At 46.8% G+C, this 25,890-nt stretch overlaps 1 protein-coding gene across 5 annotated transcripts in view; it reads left to right on the top strand.

Moving 5' to 3' along the window:
- Positions 1–25,890, top strand: part of LOC144159277 (uncharacterized) — a 352,228-nt gene that overhangs the window by 314,758 nt on the left and 11,580 nt on the right. For all 5 annotated transcript variants that reach the window (XM_077690667.1, XM_077690670.1, XM_077690666.1 and 2 more), the window contains 9 exons: positions 10,649–10,780; positions 13,138–13,229; positions 13,816–13,897; positions 15,566–15,628; positions 17,584–17,680; positions 19,278–19,358; positions 21,512–21,993; positions 23,078–23,789; positions 25,202–25,451. In XM_077690667.1, the coding sequence (XP_077546793.1) occupies positions 10,649–10,780; positions 13,138–13,229; positions 13,816–13,897; positions 15,566–15,628; positions 17,584–17,680; positions 19,278–19,358; positions 21,512–21,993; positions 23,078–23,789; positions 25,202–25,451 (1,991 nt within the window). The remainder of the gene's footprint in view (positions 1–10,648; positions 10,781–13,137; positions 13,230–13,815; positions 13,898–15,565; positions 15,629–17,583; positions 17,681–19,277; positions 19,359–21,511; positions 21,994–23,077; positions 23,790–25,201; positions 25,452–25,890) is intronic.

Raw genomic sequence — 25,890 nt, 5'->3', positions numbered from 1 at the left:
GGCGGCAACCAAACAATCCGTCACGATAAATCTTCGCGTTCTACCATCGTCTTTCGTCGTTTGACGGAGTGGTGCATGTTTTGTTTAACATCTATCCCTTTTGATACATTGTCCGACCACAACTGAACGCCTCAGGACAATGTTTATGTTCTTTCGCACGAACGACGCAATCGCGCGCGTTCTGTCAGTGTATAGTGTAACCTTTAACACCGCAAACAGGCCCCTTTTACTGCTCATTCAGTCACGCCTCGGGTTTGCGTACCGCCAGCCCTTTTAGTGTTAGCATGCTGCCACTTACACCGCGTGTATCTTCGCCTTTCCCTGGGGGTAAAAGAAGCTGAAGAACTTATTAGCTTGAAGTTTCAGCCGCATCTTCTTCTCTCTTACCCATGCGCGAGCGAAGAAGAGGCGCTGCTGCCTCCCTATCATTCGGTCGGCACCAGGGAGGGAAATACCGCCGTGAGCAGGGCGGATCGAGGAGGAGGCTAGAACGAGTGACGGCGTCTTAATCAACCGCGTCGGACCCCGCTGCACGCCCCGGCGATTTTTAATTAGCGACGACGACCGAGACACGGCCGCTGCCAAGCAGGCACCTTCATCGTATAACCCTTTAGTTCCATATATCTTCACCGGCGAGCTTCCGAGCCCCCTCGCAACTTCCTTCACTTGCTGTCTCGCTTTATGTCGTACTTGAAGATCGCTCAAGGCGCTCGTTACCTCTTACTCGGGATCTTTGATAACGCCGAACTTGTTTAGTCGCTTTGTCAATAGCGTTTCAGCGTGTTAGGTTACCTTATCTTTACATACCTCGTCCCTGTCGTAACCTCATTTTCTCCGCTCGTTCGACGTATCGGGTACGTAGGCGTGCGTACACGCTTGTATGTTGCATCACTTTAGAATTTCTTTCGCATATACCTGAATCAAATTAAAGTTTCGAGCGCCCAGCCTACACCGCGCCGTTAAAGCGCACCGTAGTAAGGTCGTGCGGGTTCATCTAGACCGCCTGGGGATCATTAACGTCCGCCCAAATCCGAGTACACGCTGGCCTATTTGTTTGTGCTGCTGAACTCAAGGACGTGGGTTCGATCCCGGCCACGGTGGCCGGTTTGTGGCATTGGCGAAGTACGAAAACACCTCTGTGTCTGGGTTTTGGCGTACGTTAAAGATTTCCGTGTGGCGTAAATTGTTTCGTACCCCTTCCCTTACTACAACGCGCTTCACAGCCTAAGCGTAACTTCAGAGTGCCACCTCCACCCCGCCCTCTTAAAAAATCATTCTCTTCTGTAAAAAACAAAGCAACGGCTCGTACAGCCGGTAATATAACTCTCGACGACGTTTTTTAACGGGCAATTCTGTCGTAACTTGCAGTTGAGTTTCGCCGTCTCCCGTCCTTTGACATTCCTAGAACGTATGCTCGTTCCTGCTCCCTTGCAACTTTTTTTTTAATTGCGTCATTTTGCCACAGGGCATAAGTAACAAGGAAACAATGGACAAAACAGGACAGAAGTACGACACAGAAGGAAATAAGAAAGAAAACACAATGATGCGGGGCACTACAGGAAACTATACAGTCCAGTTTCCTAAATAAATTCCAAGAGTTTCTTGTATAGGGGGCCGTGCGTCCACTGATGAATAACGGGAGGGCGGCCTGGGCGATGTCCTGTCGCCCCCATGTGTGGAGCTCGGGCTGGTTGGAGCCCTGGACACATCCCTAGGAAGTGTTCCAATGTCGCCTCAGCAACAGGGGCAGGGCAGTAGGGGCAGGTCGGGGAGGGATACGCAAGACTACAACTCCACGTTGCTTGCACAGCAGGCGTCAGTGCGACGCCCAGGCGGATTCTCCGAAGCACGACCTCTTCACGGCGGTTAAGCCGCCTTTATTGTCTTTCTCCTTCTTTGTCGCCTAGCTCCTCCCTAAGTCTCTCTCTCTATATCCCTCTTTCCCTCACCGTCTGTTCACAATGTGAGTTCACATTCGCGCTCATCGCATTGCGACGCTCTCCGTTCCCTCCCGCCGCATACGTGCTGGTTTGTTTCCCAATGGCGGCACTTGATCACGCTCGCCTTCTCATTAGATACGCGAGCCCATTCTAAAGCTCCCGCGAGATCCCGAATCCAATCTCGCCTTACAAAGTTCTCGCTTAGCCTCGCCTCATTCCACCCAGGGCGAAACGTCGGCCGGTCGCAATTCAAAGTTTCCGATTGTCTCCCGGTACTTTTTTACACGTGCTCCGTTTCTCTCAAACTCGTTCGCGCTAAGCTCGAGTGGGTATCGAGCAACAGTGGTCGTCTTTGAACGAGGATTCTCGCGTTGGCATTAACATGCGTTGTGGTTGGTTGTTTGTGGAGCGTTGCTTTTGTTTTCTGTTTTTACTGTTAAAAAACCGCTACTGTATCTGGCTCCCACTTCCCGCTTTAAGAATTCTGTAACTCTGTGTTTCAAGGTTCGTTCTAACGAGCGGAACTTCCGCGGCTTTCGTAACAGTCGTGATGTTTATTTGGATGCTTCTGTAAGCTTATGCCGGAATTCGGCGCCGCCCGCTTTGAATTCTCATCAGAGTTTGAAGCCAACTTTTTCTTTTCGATACCTTTTTTGGCAAGCGTCTCATTAGTTCTACCAATTCGAAATTCTTGAATGAATTTCATGTAATTTTAAAGCTGCAGGACTAAACGCGTGGCCCTGTTTTGTTAGCGTTTAAGGTATAAAATATGAATTATTTTCGCGGTAGTTTCAGTTTATTTTTTCTCAGGTATTGGAATTTAGAACGCAGCATATTAACCTGATATTATATTGAGTCTTTACATTGGGGCAGCCTTAGAGAAGTATTCGGTCATTGCCGCACGCATAAATATGTGAATTGGGTGCAGGGCAGGTATTTGAAGCGGCATCGTTATCTTTCTTTCACATAATTTTTTCGGTAGTTTCTATATGAGTCGTATAGACTCATCGCCGTGAGTTGTAATGGGCGGCAATTTAATTCGCCTTTTTTTAAAGCGAAAGCTTTGTTAGCGGGACCGATGATGTCCTGTCAAAAAACTAATGCATTTCCCCATAATCGGTTGGTCGACCGAAAAGCTGTGAATTATCTGTGGACACATGGCGCGTACGTGAAACCGGACTTACGTTGTGTCAATCGGTTACTTGAAAATCGCCACAAAGGAACGGTTCTAGATAAGACAACACACTCATCCATCACGAATAGGAAGTACAATCTTATTTTCTCATAAACAACGTATCAGCTTGCATTTAGGTCGTGGTTAGCCGTGTTTACTTGGTGCGCGAAAAATCGTTGCATGGGTTCGTTTTTTTTTGTTTTCGATTTGGGTCTTCGAAGGTTTAATGATCGATTGGACACATTTTTAGCAAAGGTTGGACGCACTTTTAACGAAGGTTTTGACGCAGTTTTCATCTTAGAAAGCTTTCGCGCTTCTCTCAATTTTCTTTATGAAGAAATGGTGACGCTTTATTAAAGTTAAAACGCGTCATACAGCTTGTTTTGATTGGTTCGCCTTCACGCCCAACTGTTAGTGTGCACGCGCATGCGCAGAAGGGCCGGCTCCGGGAAGAGAGGGGGGCACACGGAGCTTGTGACGGAGGCAATATCAGTAGGTGTTCGTGGCGGCTGCTTACGAAATTCAACGTGCATCCGGGAGGGTGTTGTGAAACTTTGAAGACTACTGACTCTAAATTTGTGGCTGTGCGTGCCTTGCAGAAAGATGACAGTCAGAGAAAGGACCCGCCGCGGTGACTCAGTGGCTAAGGCGTTGTGCTGCTGAGCATGAGGACGCGGGTTCGATTCCCGGCCGCGGCGGTGGCCGCTTTTCTGATAGAGGTGAAAAGCAAAAACGCCCGTGTGTACGAGATTTCGGCGCACGTTAGAGATCCCCAGGTGGCGAAAATTAATCCGGAGCCCTCCACTACGGCGCGCCTCATCGCCTGCGTTGCGTGTGCGCGTTAAACACTACAATCAATCAAACAACAATTAGTCAGAGAAAGAGAGAGAGGGAAAGGTTGGCTACTTTGCGCTGGAAAAGGGTGAGATAAAGAAGAGACAAAAGAGAGCAGCGAATAATTGAGCCTTATAAGTTAAACACACACACGACCTTGCTCACAAGTTCGTTCCCGCTTTCCTGCACATGGGTTTGATCCCGATGGGTTAAAGGGGCCCTGCAAAACTTTCCTCAACTTTTCTTTATATCTTAAATGCTTGCAGAACGCAGTTAACCAATTCATTCAGTACTTAGATTAGGGGTCGCAAAGTACCCGAGCCAAACATCACTGCTCTATGCGCATCATATAACTTATAAAGTGTAGTGTAGGGCGAGTTTTATTTTTTATAATTATTTCTTAGGATAAAAATGACTATTCTTTAAGATAATATAAACTTTCTCAAAGAAGTTTTCTCTCCTTCCCGGTCTTGGCGTTCTTCGACCGCTGGAACTGCGTCATTACCCATGTGCAGCTTTCCCCCTCATGGCAGTCCTTTCAACAGTGATTACTCTGCAATTTTTTAGCAAAATGAAAAGTTCTCTGGCACAGCTAATATTTTGGGTGAATGCTTGCTTTGTGCACAGTTTCAAGTCGCGCCCGTTGCGCGACTAGGTTCCTAAGCCATGGAAACTATCCCATAAAAATGCATGGGGAGTAAGATTTGACAACGAATTACACAAAAAATATTCAGAAACCTGGAACCTTCTTTCAGTGTTTTAATCTTCACGTTGACTTCTGGATTTATCCAAAATATCACTTTCCTAAAGTGGTTTTCCTAGGTTCCTGAGAGGTTGGAATTTTGAGCAAGAAAGCTGGGTATGAGCGGTGTAGCGGCTATTGGCCGGCTTTCCTTCGGTTGCAGCTATGAACGCATTCGATAGCCACTTTGAAAGGAAAACCACAAAAGCAAAGCAGAAGCGGAAGGCGTGTCTGCTGCGACGAGCAAATCACGCAGTGCCGCTCTGTGCTGGCGATAACTATAGCTTTCGCAGTGCTCCTGTACGCGAAGGACAGCGTGATAGCGTTTATCGAAAGCGTTTCAGGGTCCCTTTAAATTACCACGCTAATATCAAATTCAGATGAATACTTGTAAGTAAGGAAGAAGGTGTTCGCGCCATCGAGGCGTTAACCACCTTACAACTGTTCTCTGTTCAACATAGTTCTTACAAAAGACACTGCAGTGCCCTTTTCCTTTGCTGTTACGTTCTGAGAGAGGAGGGGCGCGATGGGAACTACGACGACAGGCTGTCGGTTAACACTGATGTGACTCTGTACGGTCTTGGTTCCGCCTGCAGGTTCACAACGCCTCAGTTGTAAATTTGTTTGGAATGGCTCAGATACTTTTAAAAAAATTGGTCGCCATCCCGCCCTGCGAAAGTGGATGTCCAGCAAAGCTGTTGTAACCCGCTACAAATGGTGATGGAGGGGGGTATGAAATGTCTCTCGCCGTCTCGGCTAGTGCCACTAGATAAGGGCAAAGTATATCGACACTTTTTTCTCCTATTATACTGTGCCGCCGCCATGATTGGTCATTCAGTTCGCATTACGTGACATTTGTTTACGCTGCGACGGTTTGTCGGCGCCGCCTGTTTGCTGTTTATGCGTTTTAGTCGGTCAACTCTGGCAGGCTTAGCTTGTCCTCCCTGCTCTGCTGCCTCTGCGGCTGCGCGCGACTGACGTCGTTCCGAATACGAATCAGTGATAACGCGTGCAACAGCATTTTAGAAGCAGAGGTGTGTCCAAGGATGCGGCAAATGCTGGGTCCTGCCTAGTTTGGCGCATGCGCTCGGCGTCTTGGGCAAGAACTGCTCTACTTAGGGACACTATTCCTGCGTAGCCTTCAAAGATAATCTGCGAACATAATATTTACCAGGAACATATGGGGAGGTCCCATTGTTCATAGGCGCCTTATCATCCATAATGCGTTTTCTCTGCTTGTTTTGTGCTTTCCTTAGGCGAATCCTGAGCTCTATGCTGTATGCCTGATTAGCTTGACGCATGTGCTCGGTGTCTTAGGCCTTTGCGCATTGGCGATAAAACCGTTGGGGGCCGGAGGTATACAGCTTTGCTGTAAAACGGGAGGAGAATTTCGCTACTACTTCCGTGGCTTACCATAAAAAATAATAAATAGCCATTCCATTCTTGGAAGGAGGATGACGAGCGACGCTTTTAGCAAACTACGCAGAGGTGACACATAATTAAGGGAAAGGTATGAGCAAATATTGCTTTACTACAGCGTCGACGGCTGTCACACCTAAAAATGGAAACGCACACACTTTTATTAAAGACGATAGTCTTTCTTGGGCTACTTAAACTCAGAAATTTTGGTCTGTCTGTCTGTCTGTATGTCTGTATGTCTGTCTGTCTGTCCGTCTGTCTGTCTGTCTGTGACTCGATTCAGCCACCCGGCCAAAGCAAAACAATGCCTGCGCAATAGTCTTATATAGTCACAGCTAAATCTACCCGTCTATGTCCGGTGTAATGTTCATACTTGTCAACATTGTTGAAGGAGAACAAGACATTACGCAAATATGAGACAACAAATCAATACAGAAGTGATATTTGCAGTGTTCCTTTATTAAAAAATCAAACATGCTTGACTTTTGTGGAATTAAATACTTCATCAACTGCAGAAAAAGAATTCACTCCGCCGTCGCCTGGTGTCCCCCGCGCCACTATAGCTTCTGGCGCCATTTTAAGAAATCAACAGGCAACAGTTACGCAAGGTTCCACTAGATAGGTTCCACGTTCTGCTTGCAACGCACGTGGAGTAGGGAAACGCGGTTCTATAAACGTTGAAGTAGGGCGCCTCGATTAACGCGCGTCTTCGCCGTACGGCAGCGTTCGCATCGAGACACCCGGTTTGCAGCAGTGGAACCCGGGAAATTTAAAATGATTTACGCAAACCTTTGGTGTCTTTACATTGGGAGGAGCGCGACGCAAGAAGAACAACATGAGAGGTGAGCGGGAAAACGAAGGGAGGCATTTACTTCGCAAAAGCGGATAAAGACTATCGTCTTTTGACGGCATTTGCAACGAAAGGGGCAGATACGCGGCCATTTTTTTGTACTGTAGTGATCTTGGAAATTGTGCCTATTGATGACTATGATGGGCAAAATGCCCAATATACCCGAGTGATGAGACGTCCAGGTGCTTTCAAAAGTAATTGGAACACGGTCCCCTGGATTTACGGAAATTTATTCTTCCGGAAACTGCCTGGCTGCATTGGTGTGCTTTTCAAAAAGTCCTCGATAATAGAAAAAAGCTTCCTGAAAACTGGTAATGGCTGTCACAAAGCCAGTAACACAACTATTTTGTGATTATTAGAAATTCTTGCTCCAATTACTCATGACGGCACCTGTACAAGCTTGAGTTCATAGTCATTATCTGACCTTTAGAAACGTACGTATTGATAACTTATCTACTCTAAATGAACGTCGAAGTGCTCACTCTTGAATTTCAAGTCATGTTTTGATCCGACAAGTGGGGCTGATTATTGACTAACCTACTGGATACGCACATCCGAGTGGTGAGACGTAAACCTTCGTGGTGAAAAATAATGTTCGTAACGGCGTGCGACCTTGGTGTAACACACACACATACACCGGTACGTTCATTTTCCAACGCCTCGCGCTTCAAAATCACGTGGAGCTTAGGGGGTGTTGTTAGCGGACACGAAAATACATGGAACCTTAGCCATATAAGGTTCGCTTAACAAAATTATAGCCGATCCACTCAATGTGAAAGTTGTCAGCAGTGCATAGCAGTGATTCGCCATAATGGGCTGCAGCGCCATTATCCGCTCACTGCTACCAACCAATGGAATTTAAATTTCCCGCGTTCACAGTACTCGCGCGCCCCCTGTCTGAAACTCCGCCAGCGGGAGTTCCGTTCTTTTGTGCTTGCTTTTCCTCCCGCACATGCTGGAGTTGCACTGCAGCTTTTTTTCGCTTACTAGCGCAAAAACCAACCCAATGAGCATTTCTACCTAAACGAACGCGGGCGTTGGCGGTTAGTCACGGATATTTCGCCTCAAATGTACCTACAGTTTTCTTTGCGCTAAAGAACGTGGAGAAGTATGACAAGCGCCAGGGGTTAACGAGTATCAAACGATTATGACTACATAAACCGCTTGGCTTTCGAAGCCTCTGGGTTATGCCGCGACGACGGAACGCCGTGTGGCTCTACTTGGGTCCAGCGAGCGAGCTACGACGACAAGGCGAGCCTCTAAAGTGCTCTGCACTTAAAATAAAATAAAAAAAACATTCTTTGGCGAAATAGAGATCGAGATAGGGATAGACATGGAAAGAGATTAAATCAGCAAAACACACGCTCGCGTGGGCACAGCATGCAGGCGCAATAACTCAGCGCCGGCACCGACGTCGTCGTTTCGCTCTGACAGATGGTTGTCTCATTCAAATAAATTCTCTCCGAACCGCACAATAGCGAGGTGCGGGTCGACCTCGGAACGCCTTCCCTTATCGCCCTCTGTTCCTGTACTCTCGAGGGAGCGCGACGGCGTCAGAGCTCTCTAAGGGAACGAGAACGTTTTTTTTTTTTTACTTAATGGAAATCGAAATCCAATCAAGTGCGGAGAACACACACTTCAGTTTTTGAGTGATTGTTTTATTCTTCATTTTCGTTCGAAATGCGCGGCGGCGCCGCGAGAACAAGACGTGACACTTTTTTATTTTATTTTGTTTGAGGAGAAGAAGTATAGAATACTGGGCGCGCGTCGTCTCGTCTTATACGAGGCGTGCGTGGTAGGCGTTCTCCGTCGCCTCTTGACAATTCTGCGCGGTTGATTGAAAAATTCTGTGGGGGTGCGTGTGGGTGGGTGTGCCCCGTTAATTAAGTCTGAGAATGCAGGTTACGTGTTTTTTCCGGCTTAACTAGATTTCGAGTTCGCGGGAGAAATTTCTAGAAGTAGGTGGTGATAGACGATAAATTGCGTATCGATCCACTGCTTCCGTCTCCGTACGGCAGATGTAATGAATCCCGCATCGACGACGCACAACGTGCGTTGATACGAATGCGCGAAGGTATTGTACAATATTTGCTGAGCGTATGTGTGGTGTTGAGCTCGGGTGGACTGAAGATCGCGTTGCGAAAAACCGCTTCGCGACAGAGACGGCGCGAGTATTTGGGAATGATTCTTTGGAAGCAAGTTAAAGGGATCACGAAAAAAAAAGAAACTCAGGTTGATTTCTCTGTCACACGAATCGGTAAAACACGAAAGTAAAATGTGCAGCGAAATCTGCAGCGGAGCATGATTTGCAGGTCGGCGGCTATCGTGTGGGTGTGCTTGGCGAGTGACGTCCTGCGGGCGGCTCGCTTCAGCAAAGGTGTACTGGCGTCATTTCCGTGACGGATATGATGTCAGTGAAAGCTTGGTGTATCCCGACATAAAACACTTTTGTGTTAAAATATAAAACCCGAAAAGGAGCAACCAAATTAAAACGTACTCTTTGGTACTAAAGGTTGCTTCCCTGCAAGAACACCCTGTGTGCAAGGGTGCACCCTTTACAGGCAGCTTGCTCCGAGTACTGATGTCATTTCCGTGGCGGATATGACGTCAGTAAAATCTTGTGTATGCGGGAATAAAACACTTTCGTGTTAAAAACGCAAGTTTGGTTCATTAAAATACTGCTTTATTCAGATAACAACGATACCAATTTTATCGCTAACTTTAAGGACATAGTGGAGATATTAAGGAAAGTAGATGAAGCCGTAGGCGACTCCCCAACCACATTCCGGCGATTAGTCTATGACATCACAGAACCTTGCAGACGCAACTAAACGTTCCGCCAGGGAACACGACTAGGCGATTGAAGTGGGGCCCCTAGTTGCGTTTGATTGTACCACTCGAATGTTAAGCTCCAGTTGGCACACTGATAAGTATGTGCTGTCCTCTACTACGTCACTCCTGTCCATAGCACGTCAGTGTGGCGCGGAATTTGAAAGCTTTTCAGTATTTCCCGCATTTTTCGGTTTAAAAAGCATCTTCCGTCGCTGGAATAGAGCTGGGTGAGTTTCTAAAGGCCGGCTCTTTCAAGCTGAACGTATTTGCGTTGTGTCTTCATGCCCCTTTAAGGGCTCGGGGATATGATCATTGTCAACAGGTGTAACGCCCAGTACGGGAGCGACAAGGGCTGTCTTTCCGCTCTGTTATATGCGGGCGGTAGAAATTACTCTGTAGGAGAGGAGGTTTTCTTGGATTTCAGCGGGCGAAGGGGTTATTGCTGCACCAGGGTTCATATAGCCTCGCCTCACCCGAACTGCCGTTGCCCCGACGTTTGTCCCGTCTTTGCTATACACTCAGCTGGGGATAATTGCCTATTTTCTCTCCAGTCTGTTCTCTAATATTATTAGTTCGTGTCAACATCGGTTCGAGCGCGGGTAACTTCATGAAAATGGGCGCAGAGAAGCTGTCATCTCATATCACGCACGTAATGGCGGAGCCGAAGGTGCTTCAGTGTACTAAATTCTAGTGCACTCTAGTGACTAACTTATTTAAGCAAGTGAATACGAAGTGTTAAGAGCATCGAAAACGGAACGGGTTACATTCGCATGTGCCCGTGCCGCTGCAATTGAATGTAAGGGATCGAACCTTACACATATGCCTATCTCTCTCTTGGGCCGTGATGACTGGCGCAGATCCGCGAGCACATGACCCCGCTGGAGGCGATGGCGTCGCTGATCGCCGCCGTCACCCACGACCTGGACCACCCCGGGGTCAACCAACCGTTCCTTATCGCTACCTCCAACCACCTGGCTGCACTCTACAAGGTATTGCCCGTCTCTCTACCGCGCTTCCTGCCATGACAGGGTCAAACACCCGGGGGTGAGCGTTTGTCCGCCATCTCGAGTTCAGAATTTGTGTGGGAAAGCGAACAATGCAGCGGAAGGGCGGAGTCGATCGGCGCTTCGCATGCGCCGACGGCTGCGGCGGCGCTCATGTGCGCCACGGCCGGACTCTGCTCCCTTTCCGCGAGTCGAGTCCGGCCGTGATCTGCGCATAACTGAGGGAAGAGGGGGGGGGGGGGAGAGAGGAAAAAAGAAAAGAAAAGAAGACGCGTTGTCTTTGGGGCCGAAAAACGGTAAGGAATCGTTTTTTGAAAAATGGAATTTTCGGCATCCAGGGTCATTTTTCTGTTGGTCTGCAAATTTTCTCACCAAAATGTACCTTGCTTTATTGGAAATAGCATTTTAAAATGCACTCTAGAACTCAGTTAGCGCAAAATTCGGCGGTAAAACGGCACTTTCCTTGCAACGCAAAGCTAGTGTTTTCTGGACGGATATTTGCAGGTACGACTGCCATTTTGTTTGCTTCTGATACCTAAATGTGCGGAGAATACATTGCTGGAAACAAATTTTCAAGTGGAGGCTTTGGAGAATTATGGTGTTCAAGTGACACCACATGTGAGCCATTTCTGGCAGAGCGCGGGAGGAGTGAAGTTCAATGTCTAGTAAAACAACCGAAAACAGCTACATCAAAAAATTTAAATTCTTCCAATGTTTTATTCTTTAGACATTTGCCTGTCTAGCCGCATGGTAATCGCCATTGTGCATGAGCTGTTTATTTTGTTATTGTGGCCCAAGATAATAGCAATTAATCAATAATTGTATCAACAATAATCAACTTGTAAAAAATCTGATTGCAAATTTAGAATTAGCACAAGAAACTCCATAATGCTGTGAAGTTTAATTCAAATTGGTTAGTAAATAAAAAAAAGCTGTAAGACCACTCTTTTCTAGTTTCCCCAATAGTTTGCCCCTGGGTTACTCCAGTCTGCCCGGGGGTTACTCCAGTTTTCGAGTTCATCGTTTCTATGCGGCAGAGTTATCCACCTAGGCTGCCCAGAGGGTGGCGGCTATTTTAAACAGTAGGCAGTTCTACAATGCGCGCTAAGACCCCATAGACGCGAGAGATTTTGTATTTTACGCTTCGCACTTTATCAGAGGTACAGCAACTCCGGGCAGTAATGGAACCCCCAGCCGCGCACATAGCAAGAGATTGTCTTAGCTGCTACGGTGTTGGTGTAATATTCAACTGTTGCTGCATCTTCAGATATCGCAGAAATAAAAAGTGGGGAGCACCCTATTCTTTTTCTCTTTATTTTCAACCTACTGCAGAAGTACGGGTTATGATTTCCCAACTAAATTTTCTGTCGGTGCCCTTTTAACCCTTTCATTTTTTGCTGTAATAGAGGCATTAATGGTTGAGGTAATTTACACTTGTTGTTTTCCCATTCTTATTCTATTTCGTGTTTTTTTTGTGCTAGTATAAATTTTTCTTATTCCCTGTATATAGTACCCACAGGAGCCTTCATTAGTATATGTATCGAATGAGTGACTGCTCTCTTTCATGGAAATTAGGTGCGCAATTTCGTACAGGCAAATTCTCAATGCAGGTTCCTTCAAACGACAATAATATAGATTTGTGTTCATGCAATAAAATGTGTGTGTGTGTGTGTGTGCGTGCGTGCGCGTGTGCCTGTGTGTGTGGAAATGAATAAATTCCCATGCATCAAAACATTTGGTTGCTATGTGTAAGGCAGTGCATAGTAAAAAATCAATCTTAGATGCATGTTCTAAGCGAGATCAAATGGCACAAGTGGAAGGAGGGAACTGTAGAGGAATTAAACATGACACCGCCAAATAAGCTGACTTTTTGCAAGCCCTGCACATTTGTTTGTTCTGTTTATTCGTTCTCATGCATGGTGCACTTTTGAAGCTCGGCGTGCGTTCAGTCAGTGCTTGCTTAGTTAAAATGTAACACAGAAAAGGCATGGGTCGTTAATAAAAGGGAAATGTAGCAAACAAAATCTTTTGTTCGTGTCTCACATTACCACCTGAATTATTTCACCTTCACAAGCAGTTAGAAAAACCAGCACATTAGTGGAAGCGTCGTGGGGAAGAAAGTCAAGAAGCCCTGGTCTAGACCAGTGAGGTTTCGTTGCTTCCGCTTCAGTCTGCCTTCCTTGGAAGATGAGCCAAAGGAAACTACAAAAGAAAGAAATCAGGTCCTTCAACCGGCCGTTCTTTAATAGCTGTTGTACCAAGGTACCGCTGCACGTTTATGAAAGCAGCTACCATTCGTAACAGCCGTTCTTTCTGACCTGCCTTTTTAAACGTTTTTCCAGAATTTCTCGGTGTTAGAGAACCACCACTGGCGTTCTGCCGTGTCCTGCCTGCGTCAGTCTGGGATTTTCGATCACCTGGCCAGTTCTGCATGGTGAGTGCCTTTGTCGCTCTGGCTCCATGCTCACTTCACTTGCAGTGGTAGTGTTGTCTTGTGTGAAGCCTTGTCGAAAGTTGGCAGGAGAAAGAGTGTTAGTGAAGTGGAGGGGTGGTGCTCGAGATGAAGAGAAGAAGAGGAGGGGAGGAGAGAAGGTTGAAAGGAATTTAGTTAGTTAACATAAATCTGATTTGCGAGCTTACCATCTCATCTCCTCTCTTCCACAGTACAGTTGTCACTGCACCCCATTCCAGCTGCAGGCGAATGCTCGCTTTTTTCTGCCACTACCATCATTCGACGTTTACACGGATGCGTGGAAAACTTGGCTGAGGAGCACATACATTGGCTGTGCATGCCTAGTGCACACAGAAAACTATTCAATGAGTACTGCTGCCTTACTGCTATTGCATTAATAAGACGCGTGTGAATCCACAACTTGTTGCTGCAACGTTCAATGCTCCAGCAGCACTTTAGCAAAGTTGCAAAACATGAGGGTTGCGATCGGTGTTTTTTTACATAGTGTTGCATTTTGTTGGGAATGTGGGCAAGCATGCGCTTTTTTTTACTTTTGCGCTGTGTGCAGGGATGAAATTGAAGATCAAATCCGAAGCCTCATCCTGGCAACAGACATCACTCGGCAGCAGGAGTTCCTGTCCAGGTTCAAGGTAGGCCCTGTCGATGTTTTTTGTGCTTTAATTTTTTACTTGCCAGGTTAGGGCCAAGTGGCTTTACTGGAGTTCAGCAGATAGATTTTCGAAAGTGCTTCTTATGGTGAAAGCAGATTTATGTGGATAAGGCATCTTGGAGGAGTTTGTTTCGAGTTACGTGATCACTGTTGTGGCACTCTTTGCCCCAGTCAGCCTTGTGCCATTAGCATACAACCACCATCGTCATCATTGTTTCGAGTTACATAAAATTCTGAATCAGAGAATTCGCTGGGCAAAAACAATAACATCTCACATTGAAGTTCAGTCTAGTCCTTGTTTGTGAGTTGAGGTGGTATATAAAGCCTGCGAACTTTGAATAATGCCAGTTGTGCCAGCGGGCAGGTCAACAAATCCTTGCGATGAACCTGTGTAGTTGAAACGAAAATAAGCCTAGGATATGCGTGTTTATAATGGCAGACATTCAAAAAGAGTTGAAGGCGGCGAAATATTTTGTGATCAGCCAAAGTTACTGGTATTTTTGCGGCACGTTTGATGCCACGAGTTGAGCTGGTGCAGTTGAAGTCATCACGAAAGTCGAGCTAAAAGCTTTAAAGTTGTGAGGCATATATCTCATTGGCAATATCGCTTGCAAGAAGGTTACCATTAGATACAACAGCTGCGTTATATCTCATACAGCATGCCTTGCACATTTGGAGGATATAGCAGCTGCAATGTCAATCCATGTGACGTTGATCTTAGCGATAAATATGGTATTTACGCAATTCTAATGTGCCCCTGATTGTAATGTGCAATTACTTAACGCAGGAAAATTCGAAAAAATAATTTGGCGTGAACTCCACCTGGAGCAAGTTCTCAAAAATGTCTTTTGTTCAGGGACAATGAAGCCTTGCATGAATACATGGCACTGCTTTGCTTACGTCAATGGCTCACTTTTATCTCCGGAATGCTAAGTGGGCATATGCTGTTCGGTTCCCTTCACTGTTGGCGAGTAAAATTACTTTGCGCTTGATGAATGCTTCAAAGAGGCACATCTTTGGAGCCATGACTAATGAAACGAGGTTTTAATATGTGCAACCGCTTTCTAACATATGCGCATTGATGAATGCGTGCTCCAAAGTTTACTTTGTGATGTTGGTGGATTGCTTTGGATTGGATTGAGTTAAATTTTTGAAGAAATTTGTGTTCATGGCTGTGCTGCTGGCCACTTTGAAGGTGATTTCAGTTTTGTGCTTGATTCAAAAACGCACACAAACTTGAAGGCTACTTTTAGCAAAAAAAGGTGCACGTTAGAATCCCGCAAATACGGTACCTTGGGTAACGTGCATATGTCGGTGCTTATAAAAGCTGGTCTTACTTCAACTGCGCTGTTTAAAGTTGTGGCCTAAAACAAGCATAAAGAAGATTTTTCATGTATTTATGTTTTATTGGGGAGCTATTTATGTTTTCTTGGTGAACACGAATTGTCTTTAAAGGAATGTGTACATTCACTTTGCACATGATCATGACGCTTCCGACCTTAGTCTAAAAGTGGGATGGGGCCTTAGTGTTCATTTGCTGAATCACAAGCGCCAAATTTAAAATCAAACTTCAAAGTTTTTTTTTTACTTGCTGGTGAAATTTCTACGATAAGGTGAGTTATTTCGGCGGCTTGTCTCTTTCTTGCAGCGATACTTGGAGAACAACGTGCTCGACATGGCAGACAAGGAATACCGTCACTTCATTCTCCAGGTATGTTTAGTTCCAAAGTGTCTTTAAAGTTTATACTGGGCGGTGCTAGGATATCCAGTGTAAGTAAAATAAAACATCCTAAGTCGCAATGGTCTGTGCAACTGAGCCGCTATGGCTTCACTTGGTGCCACACACGCAGTCAAGTTCGGCATGTCTCAGGGTTCAGGAGTAAACCCGTAAATTTAGAAAGCGCTGGAATGTTTGGCATCGTTTTGGAGCATCTAAAGTTTATTAACAGCGGAGCAGTTCAAGCTTGAATTCCATCCATGCCTGGCGCCACTCAAAACGCAGTCCGGAAAAATGGAGAGGAGGAAAAGGCTAGGCCAAGAAGTGTAAGGGAAAGTGGCTAGGGTTCCAAAGAGCTGACAAGCTGGTGTGGGAAGTACGCGCCGTAAGAAGAACACGCATCCCAGGGCCAGAATCGAATTTGATTCCTTCGCGCAATGAAACCGGCATCTATCCGATTGTGGTATCAGTGCATAAGGGCACTCAGCGTATCCTTTGGGACTTTGGCTGAATTGATGGAGACTTTGGCTTCGAACTTTGGAAGTTCGGATTTTGAATCACGTAAGCTCTGGCGTGCAGTTGTTCTCTTAGTTGAGAGAGATGGCGTTCGTTCGGCGGCATCAGTACCCAATCTGTTGGTAAGATGGGCAGACCTAAGAAAAGCCAAGTTAAAGCTAGTGAAGACCACCAGCTCTGCTGTTTCCTCAGTCTTGGCATCTCAATTGCGAAAGTGGCTGCATTTTTTTGGACAAGTATGGGTGGATAAAACAGAATATCTCAAAACCCGCCGTGGTGGCTCAGTGGCTAAGGCGTCGCGCTGCTGAGCACGAGGTCGCGGGTTCGATTCTCGGCCGCGGCGGCCGCTTTTCTGATGGAGGCGAAAAGCAAAAACGCCCGTTTGTACGATATTTCGGCGCACGTTAAAGATCCCCAGGTGGTCAAAATTAATCCGGAGCCCTCCACTACGGCGCACCTCATCGCCTGCGTTGCGTCGGCGCGTTAAACCCTACAATCAATCAATCAATCAATCAGAATATCTCAAAGATATCTTCGGGTCGGTTTCTACACCTTTGATTCTAGTGTAGGTGACGAGTTCGCTCTGTAAAAAAATCAAACTTGAAGTAGAAAAAAATCGGAAATCGGAAACACATTGTGAAAATTCTGAAAACCAGCAGTTAGACGAAAATCGCTATGACAACCTCAAGAAGATGATTTTGGAAATGTCACCAATAGTGAACGCCGCTCCCCTAGGTTGCTTCATAAGTATATGTCGCTGCGTGCAAAAAAATGCAAGTTTGTCATGTTTCGGGAACTTGGGCCAACTGGAAAAATAATGAAATGACTTAAAACACAGTAATATATCGTAGAATTACCCGTTATTAAAATGATAATTACTGCCACTTTTTACATTTATGGGACTTCTAAATCAAGCTGATTCAGTATTACAATCTTACTGCACAGTTCTTACAGTTTCGCTAAATCACTGACGGGTAAAAACTGTTATTCTGTTCTTTCTAGTTGGGCAACTTGCCGTGTAACGGTCATTCCGACTGAGAATCACTACAGAACATACTACTAATTCTGTTCATTTTTATTTTTGCCCTGGAGAGGAGACGTTATAAAATAGACCGCTAATGCACACTTTTTATTTTGCTTTTCTGGCCGGTACTGCAGTGTTCTTGCTGCAATCTAATTATTTTATGCAATCTGTCCACGAGAGCAAGGCTGACGTGTGGCCCAGTTGGCATTTGCTGCTGTTTGACTGTGCTGATTGGTTACACACGATGAACACAGAGGACATACACAAAACGTGCGATCATTTTCTGTATGTTTCCTGCGTTCGTCGTACGTAGCCAATCAGCACAGTCAAACATAAAAAAATGGAGGAGCTCATGGAGGAGCTCATAAGAATAACTACTACACATTACGCATGTCGTCGCTGTGCTCAGATTGCTCTGAAGTGCGCCGACTTGGGAAACCCCTGCCGTCCCTGGGATATCAGCCACCGGTGGAGCCTCCAAGTCTGCAAGGAGTTCTACAGGCAAGGTACGCACCCAAACGAGAGTCTGAGTCAGTTGGTAGTCGCACTTCGTGGTGGCGTAGGGTAGCGCCAAGAGACAAAGACAGAGAAAGAGTGTGGAGAACCGGTGAAGCTTGGACATATGTTGGCAGTTCCAGAGGTAAGGTATGCACCAGGCACGCTATTCTCAAGTTTCGTTTGTTTCGTGTCCGTTTCACAGTGTTCGTTTTGGCTAGACGCAAACAAGCTCAGATTGGCTAAAGGCAAACAATAGGATGTGACGTAACGCAAGCATGGCGGAGCTACTGCGTTGGACCGTGGTTTTGTCGGAGCAGACGATTTGGAGAAGACGATTTTGGCAGTTTAAGCATGAATGTACCGGTCATCGCCTGGTTGTTGGCTCATTGGCACAACAGGCGGCCAAGAAAAAAAATGTTGACACATTTGAAGTGCCTACAGAACCCTTCCGCCAGCGTTTCCGTCTCCCAAAGAGAACGATGCGGTGGCTGTGCAGCAAGATGCGAGAGAAACATCGCCGGCAGCAGTGCAGGCTCAGTGTTGAAGATCGTGTTAAATGCGCCCTTCGTTTGTTTTTGTTTTTTTCCTACTGATGGTTTAGTCAGCAAAAGAAATGGTATCGATGTCACAGCCCTCCATGAATCGGGGCATTCACGCCATTGCCGATGCCATCACGCAATGAAATAAACAATCATCTGCGAGTTTGATAACTGTCGAGTAGAAAACCAAAATTACATAAGTACTAAGCATCAATTTTACTAAGTTTTATTGGTACTTGATGCAAAGCAGGCACGTAGTTAAAAAATGAAAATGACGACCAATGACACATTTATTCACTCGGAGAGTACTGTAGAAATGTCAATGCCAAAAAGCTCGCGTCAGTATGCCGCAAGTGCATACATGTTGAAATACGTAACAGAAGGGTTATCTTGATAGAGGGTCATTGCCACGGACATAAAAATCGGGTCCAAGCGCAAAAAAAACTCAGCAGCCATAGTGTTGTTATAGTGCCTAGAATATAATGGCATTGTAGCATTGTTTATACTTTGTTGCTGCAAGAAAAAGCTGGCTACAGCTGAAAACGTTCAACTTCGTCATAGAATAATATTATCATGTTCAGGTTTTCAAAATAAAATGTGTTTTAGGGAACAGCAGCGGTAAAATAAAACGCCCAAGAGCACCACATAACGCCGGGTTACACTTAAAGATACTAACAAAGAAAGGCGTGGGCATCATGGTGCTATTGTGAAGATGGACAACATGCCACTGTGTTGTCCGTTATACGTCTATGAAGGTGCAAAATGAATTGTCCTGCCATTGCATCTTTTTTTAATTTAATTTTATGGCAAATGTATTTGCACTGTACCACATCAGTCTCAGCACTCTGCTATTGAATGTACGTTGTGGAAACTTAAGGAGGAGAACCTTGGTCTAATAATGATACTAATCCTGCGTATAATAGATAGCACATATGTGTGTTTCAGTTCCCTATGCATATACCATTTATTTTAGAGTCAAAAATTAATGTGTAACTATGTGAGTGTTGAGAGGCTTGACATGAATATCTTGAGATGTTTGACTGAGCTTCCGCCTTGTTTCTGACAGGTGACTTTGAGAAACGGCTGAACATCCCAGTCACGCCAATCTGTGATAGAGAAAGGACTACGGTAGCCAAGATACAAGCCGGTAAGATTTTTAGTATTTATACATATTTTAATTTGTTCTTTTGCCTCTACATAACCACAGTGAAGTGTATTAGGGTGTGCTCGATGGTGCCCATATTTTTTTCGTAATTTGGCACCATGCAATTGAAAGTCAATTGAAACCTTGCACCTAGTAAGTGCTGCCAACTACGGAGTGATCATGTGTTTGCTAGTACAGTCTGCAATATTCAAGTGCCAAGGAAATATCGTTATAACATAATTATTATTGGCAGGTTACGCAAAAAAAGACAGAAGAGAGATCAAAGCATTTTATTAGCATGCAAGCAAGGTCGTACTACTACTTATTTGCAGAAAAGATGCCATAGTTGGTGGGCTTTCTTTGATTCACGTGAAGGTGGGGCAAATCTTTTTCAAGAGCATCTATGGGGGTTTCACCTAGCTGATGAGTGAAGGTTCCTTAGCGGAAACGAAGTCCCTAAAGGACTGTACATTGCGTTGGGCCTCCTCCGAAGAGCGTGCCTGAATAGGCTGCTCAACCCGTCGTCAAAGTGGTCATTGTCAGCACTTTCCACAGCACGTAGCCGTGCAATGATCGCCTCTTCAGTGAGGCACTTGGACGTTTCTAAAACATCGGCCCGATGTCTCTCCCACGTAAAAACGGAGGCAGTACAGTCAAATTCAAAGCAGCGCGCACGTGACACAACAAGCTTGAATGCGCGAGCGGACTAGGGGACAATACCAAAGTAGTGGCGCCGTGAGGGGTGTTCAGAAAGAAAACTGCTCTCCTCCCCTTGCTTCCTCGTAAGCGGTGCAGTCAACTCGTTTTCCGAAGGGTGGAAGGAATGCGAGGTGCCTCGCGGCGCATGCTGGCGACGTGGAAAGCCGGTAGCAGCTCGAATTTTCGGTGCACGCTGTAACCGGATGCAATCGTTATATCTGATATCGCGGCATTGGAGCATCGTTATGAGCGGTTTATTTTACCATAGAATGCATACAAAAGTGGATGGTGCTACAGTTATGCATTGTTATATCCAATAATATCGCTACTACACGGTATCGTCATAAGTGGACTCGACTGTATGTCAATTCCATCTTGATGTTTAACCCGTTGCAGTTCGAAATTTTTACCCATTTCGGCTGTCCTGGTCCAAAACTATATGACCGGTTTCTGGCATTGCAAAGAAAAACACAAGCTGTGCAAGAGACGTGCAGAACATGTATTTTTTCTCTTGCTTTCTGCTTGCAACTCCTGTACTGATATTTGAGCAGCGTGGGAAGCCGCTCGACGCATTCTCCTGGGTGCAGGTCAGGGTTGTTTGTGCAGGTTTCGCAGAAAAACAGTTTCCCTCCTGCCTCCTTTTGTTTTTCTATCGCTACAAACAGCACATATCTGATAGAGGTTAAAGCTCCCTTCCTCACTGAATTCATCATCACTTTCACTATGTGCACCACTGTAAAACGCACCCGATGAGAAAGCGGTTGTGCTTCTCAGCGAACAGCACGCACATGAAAATGCTCTGGGATCCAGCGGGCTCATGCTGAACGTTGTGCTGCACCCTTTGTGCAAAAGGAAGTCAACTTCAACAAACAAAGTTCACTTATCACTCATGAGATGGTGCATCATGTATACAAAGAATGCGAACGCATCACAGTGAGAAAAACCGCCAAAGTTAACCTAGAACACCCAAGTTGGGCGGAACCCGACAGTGGACCGCCTCAACTGTGTTGCATTTTCAGGCAGGGCCCGACAGCAGACCACAAAGGGTTAATAAATAACAGGCCATATTTAGGCAGTGGATTTGTTTGCATGCTCGACTGCCTGAACCTAACAACCTGCAGCCTTTAAAAGGGCCACCTTTTGAACTTGGTGACGTAAAGGTGTTTATATCACTCAAAAGGGGTTATCGCTAAAGCACGACGTCGAGAGCATACCCACAGCAGAGGTCTGTGCAGTTGGGGTTTCACTTTGTCCATGTGGTGGGGCACTGTAGAATTTTACGAAGTGACAGTAAAGAAACAAATTTCTCAGTTTTACACACCGAACGTGCAGCACGGCTTTCGCACTCCCTGTGAGCCCATTCTCTGGTTCTCTTTTTGCCTGCGCTAAAGTCTCGTACGGTACATGCCTCGTGTCTTGATCCCTTCCGTACCTTTTCCCGCTTCCGCTCTCTGCAGACTTCTTCAAGTTCGTGGTGAGCCCGCTGTTCGAGATCTGGGACCAGTTCCTGGACACGCCGCTGTCGCGCGAGCTCCTGCGCAATCTGTGGCTCAACCACGTGCAGTGGGAGAAGAAGGTGGCGGCGGCCGACGACTCGACGGCCCGGTCGGCGTCCTTCGAGACGGACCTCAACGCTCCGCTTGCGTCGGAGGAGGACGAGGGCGACCTGCTCGACTTCGACGACGAGGACGATCAGGAGGAGCTGGCGCCGCTGTTCCGGCGGCGCAGCGCCACGCTGGCCCGCTACTCCTGGATGGAAGAGACGTTGGGGTCGAGCGCTTGGGGCCGCCGCCGGCACAGCATGCCGCTCAGCCTGCCCAAGCTGCCGCCGCGAACCGTCATCCGGCGCCGAAGGCAGTCGCTGCCCCTCGCGGTCGGCGCCGCCGAGGCCAAGGCCGCCGCCTCGGCCGCGGCAGCGGCGGAGCTGCAGCCGCCGCAGGTGGGCTCCTTTTCTCAACCAAATCCGTTGCCTCTGTATGCATCTCCTGCATGCGTTACCAATGTGGGAGATACCCGAGTGGGGAAATGCCCGCCAAGAGAAAATCTGGTAGGGAGAGAGGGTGCTGCCAGGGGCAGAGGTGCGAGAGAGGTTGGAGGGTATGTAGTGTCGATGCTCGGTGCTCAATTAGAGCTGTGGAAAGGAGGAAAGGGTACAGGGAAATCTGAACGTGACACAGCGCTCCTTTAACCATTCACGTAAACACCGCCGGCTAGCAAGATGCAGCAGTTTTGTGCATTGGTCTGGACTAAACACTGGGCAATCTTGTTTTATTTGGCGATTGTGTGTAACCCAGTGAAACTGCAACTGCTTCGCTGGGTAATCTGCCGCTATACAAATGGTTCTGCCAACCACGTTTCTTGCGAGAAAATAAGAACTTGGGAATCTTAGAAAGAAAGAAACTGGATAAAAAGTTGAACGCCAGGTTGGATTCCAACGCACATCATCCTGATTACACGTGCAGTGCTCTACCAATTGAGCTAAAGAAGCGACTGAATTCCCCTCTGTTTTCTTGTGTACTTGGTGTATGTGAGTGTCTCCTCTGTTAATGGCTGTTAACCAGTGCCCTTCCGGCTGCTTCAGGGATCTGTCACCAGGAGTTACACATTGCGTGTGGTAAGGGATGCAATTTTGGCATAGAGTCTTTCATGTAGTTTTCCCTCCTGACCAAAGATATTGAAGTACCTGATAGTGCCACCATTCATTACATAAGTGCCACACAAAGCACAATCTTTAAAAGAGCTTTACTGAGCACAGGGACGCGGCTTCGATTCCCGGCCACGGCGGCAGCTTTTCTGATGGAAGCGAAAAGCAAGAACACTCGTGTGTTCGAGATTTCAGCGTACATTAAAGATGCCCAGGTGGTCAAAATTAATTTGGAACCCTCCACTACGGTGCGCCTCATCGCCTCTGTTGCGTCACTGAGTTAAATTCTACAATCAATCAGTCAATCAATTGAAAGAGAGTTTGTGTGTTTCAATCTGCAGCGTAAACCTTTTCTTTGTTGTTTTCGTCCCCTTCGAAGGAGAGGCCTTCGTCGCCGGCCTTGTCGGCCGAGAACCTGCAGCCCACAACGAGCCTACTGTCCCTGTCGAGCACCCACGAGGGCGCACCTATCACCACTGTGCTCCAGAGGGTGTCGCGCGAGAGCGAGCGCCGCTCGCTCGTGCACCAGCCCATCTCGTACCCACCCTACCGGAGGACCTCGGAACCCTTCGTGGCAACACCCTCCAAGCGGGCTTTTCCGCGCCGCTCCGAGTCGGTGTTCGCCTTCTCGTCTTCCATGGAGGCCCAACTCGGCGATGCCCAGGAGAAGGAGGGCCCCTCTAGCGACGAGGAAGAGGAGAAAGAGACGACGAAAGCAGATGAAGGAAAGAAGCAACGGAGCGAGCATACGACAGAAGCCGAGCAGAGTGTGCGGGAAGCGGCTGGTGGTGGTGGTGACGCGGAGGAGCATGCTCAAGAGATGGACGTGCCAGACGTTGAAGGCTCCTCGGGCTCAACCTGCAAGAATGGCTGCGGGACGCCCTCACCCCCACCACCGTCTGCTGTGATATCGCCGCCTGCCGGAAGTGACGTGACGCGAGCGAACGCTAGTGGTGGTTGCACCTCCGTAGTCCGGCGGCAGGTGCCTGGTGACTTGCAGGGGGCTCCCGTGTGCGGAACAAGGCCGCCTGCTCAAACAAAGCGAACCCGCGTGCAACATGCCCCGGCGCAGCTTGTCAACCGAACGAAATGTGAGTGGCTCCTAAAGTGTGCCTACGTTAATTTTTATGTAAAATAAAGTTGTCATTCTTGCTGGCTTTTTTCTACTCATTTCAAATATGCCATTATTTTTTGAGTAAGTCAACTAGTTACCAACATACTTAGAGATAATTAGTCATTCTTGGAGGAACAACAGACAAAACAGTGTCAGCCATAAAACTGTAATATTTATATTTTCCAATACTATGGACCATGATGAGTGCAATACGAGAATTGGTTTTTTATGCACCGCTTGGAACAAATTTCGCAGCTCATTAAACTTTGGTGTTTGAAATGGGCGTTCGAAAGGGTTCCTTGCCACTGGTTACATTTTATGGCTAACACTGTTTTGTCTGTTGTTCCTCCAAAAATGTATAATTATCTGCAAGTATCTTGGTAACTAGTTGACTTACTCAAAAAATAATGCCATATTTGAAAGGAGTGGGAAAAAAAGCAGCAAGACTGACAAGTTTCACAGAGTTTAGTCAACAACTAAAGGAAGCTGTTTTAAGAGCAGTGTCCCCCCTTAAATAGAACTGAGGCACCATTTAAGTTAAATGCTTGCACTTCTGCTAAACATTTAGACCGAGCTCCGGGATTTATGTACTATACACCCCTCATCTTTTGTTACTGTTGTTTGGTTCATAGAGAGATGGTTAGGCAAATGAAATCGAGTAATGAGCGAGCTCAATTATTTTTGCACCTACTCGTGAAGGTGTTTTACGCATAAATTCTTGCAGCACCTACTAGACGATAGAGAGACTCCCAACAGAGTATGTTCCTGTAGTCTTTATATCTGGTTACAACAACCTGTGAGCACAAAGCTTGTGGGATGGAATGAACACCCTTTGAGAAACGCAATGCAGTGCAATATTTAATTAAAAGTGCAGTTGTTTAGCAGATTAGGTTCATGCCTGAAATCATCATGAACAAGAGTTTGCAAATAGTACCACTTGGCAGTTAGCGGCAACCTTCGGCTCAAAATCTCACTGATACAAAACGTTCAGCGTATTATGGATCCAACATTCTTGGCAGTTTCTCATTTCAAGCATTACCTTCAACTTCAAACGACAGCTTGTTTCTCGTATCTTAAAATCTTTTCTTAGCCACCAGCGGCGTGGTGGCTAAGGCGTTGTGCTACTGAGCCCCGAGAACGTGGGTTTGATCCCGGCCGCAGTAGCCGCTTTTCTGATGAAGGCAGAAAGCGAAAACGCCCATGTGTGGAGATTTCGGCGCACGTAAAAGATCCCCAGGTGGTCAGATTATTCCGGAGCCCCCCCACTAAGACGTGCTTCAAAGCCCAGATGTAGCTTCAGAACGTTAAACCCCCAAAATTTGAATTCTAAATTGAGAAAGCACAACTTGGCGTTCATTGTCTGCCTGTGCACGCATTCTCCTCTGGCAGCCTCCGATGCCAGCGGGGTCCCCACCGTCTCTACGCCGAAGGCCATGTTCACAATCGAGCCGCCTTCCGAACACCGGAGTGCTTTCCCGGGCCAGCGGTCCAAAGGTGGTGTGGACGCAGCTGAAGCAACAACGACAGATGGAGCTCCCATGCCTTCGTGGTCGCACCGGTTCAGCCTTAGCAATGAGCGCGAGGCACAGCAGATTGAGTTCGACCACCCTCCCGAAGCCTCTTGGAGAAACTGTACCAGGTGAGAGAGACGATGTCGCTGGATGATACTTTAGGGGCAAAGCCCCATAGGGGCTGGGGCTGTTGGCGTCTCCTGTCGTCGTAGTCGTAATCGTCGTTCGTCTCATGTAGTCACGGTACTAAAACACCGGGAAGCTCGCTTACACCTCGTGCTAGAACGTTACCCGTTCTAAAAAAACACCCGGACGCTAGTACGCCTCACGTTGGAGCGCTTTGTAACGCGTACTAAAAACCACCGGGGCACTCTTTTTTGCCTCGCGCCAGAGAGCTTCGTGCTTCAAAGACAAGAGACTTTTACAGCAAAGCTGTATACCTCAAACCCTACCGGTTTCATCTCCATTGGCAAAAACACCAAGGTGCCCAAGAATACACTTATACAATGCATGCTTCGCTCCTCCCTAGGTTTCACGTCAGTGGAGATAGCCCGGGATTTTTTTCCT

This window comes from Haemaphysalis longicornis, unplaced genomic scaffold, assembly GCF_048455015.1.
Source record: "Haemaphysalis longicornis isolate Haplotype H1 unplaced genomic scaffold, Haemaphysalis longicornis Haplotype H1 scaffold_10, whole genome shotgun sequence".
NCBI classification, from domain to species: Eukaryota; Metazoa; Arthropoda; class Arachnida; order Ixodida; family Ixodidae; genus Haemaphysalis; species Haemaphysalis longicornis.
This window is presented reverse-complemented; position numbering and strand designations above follow the sequence as displayed.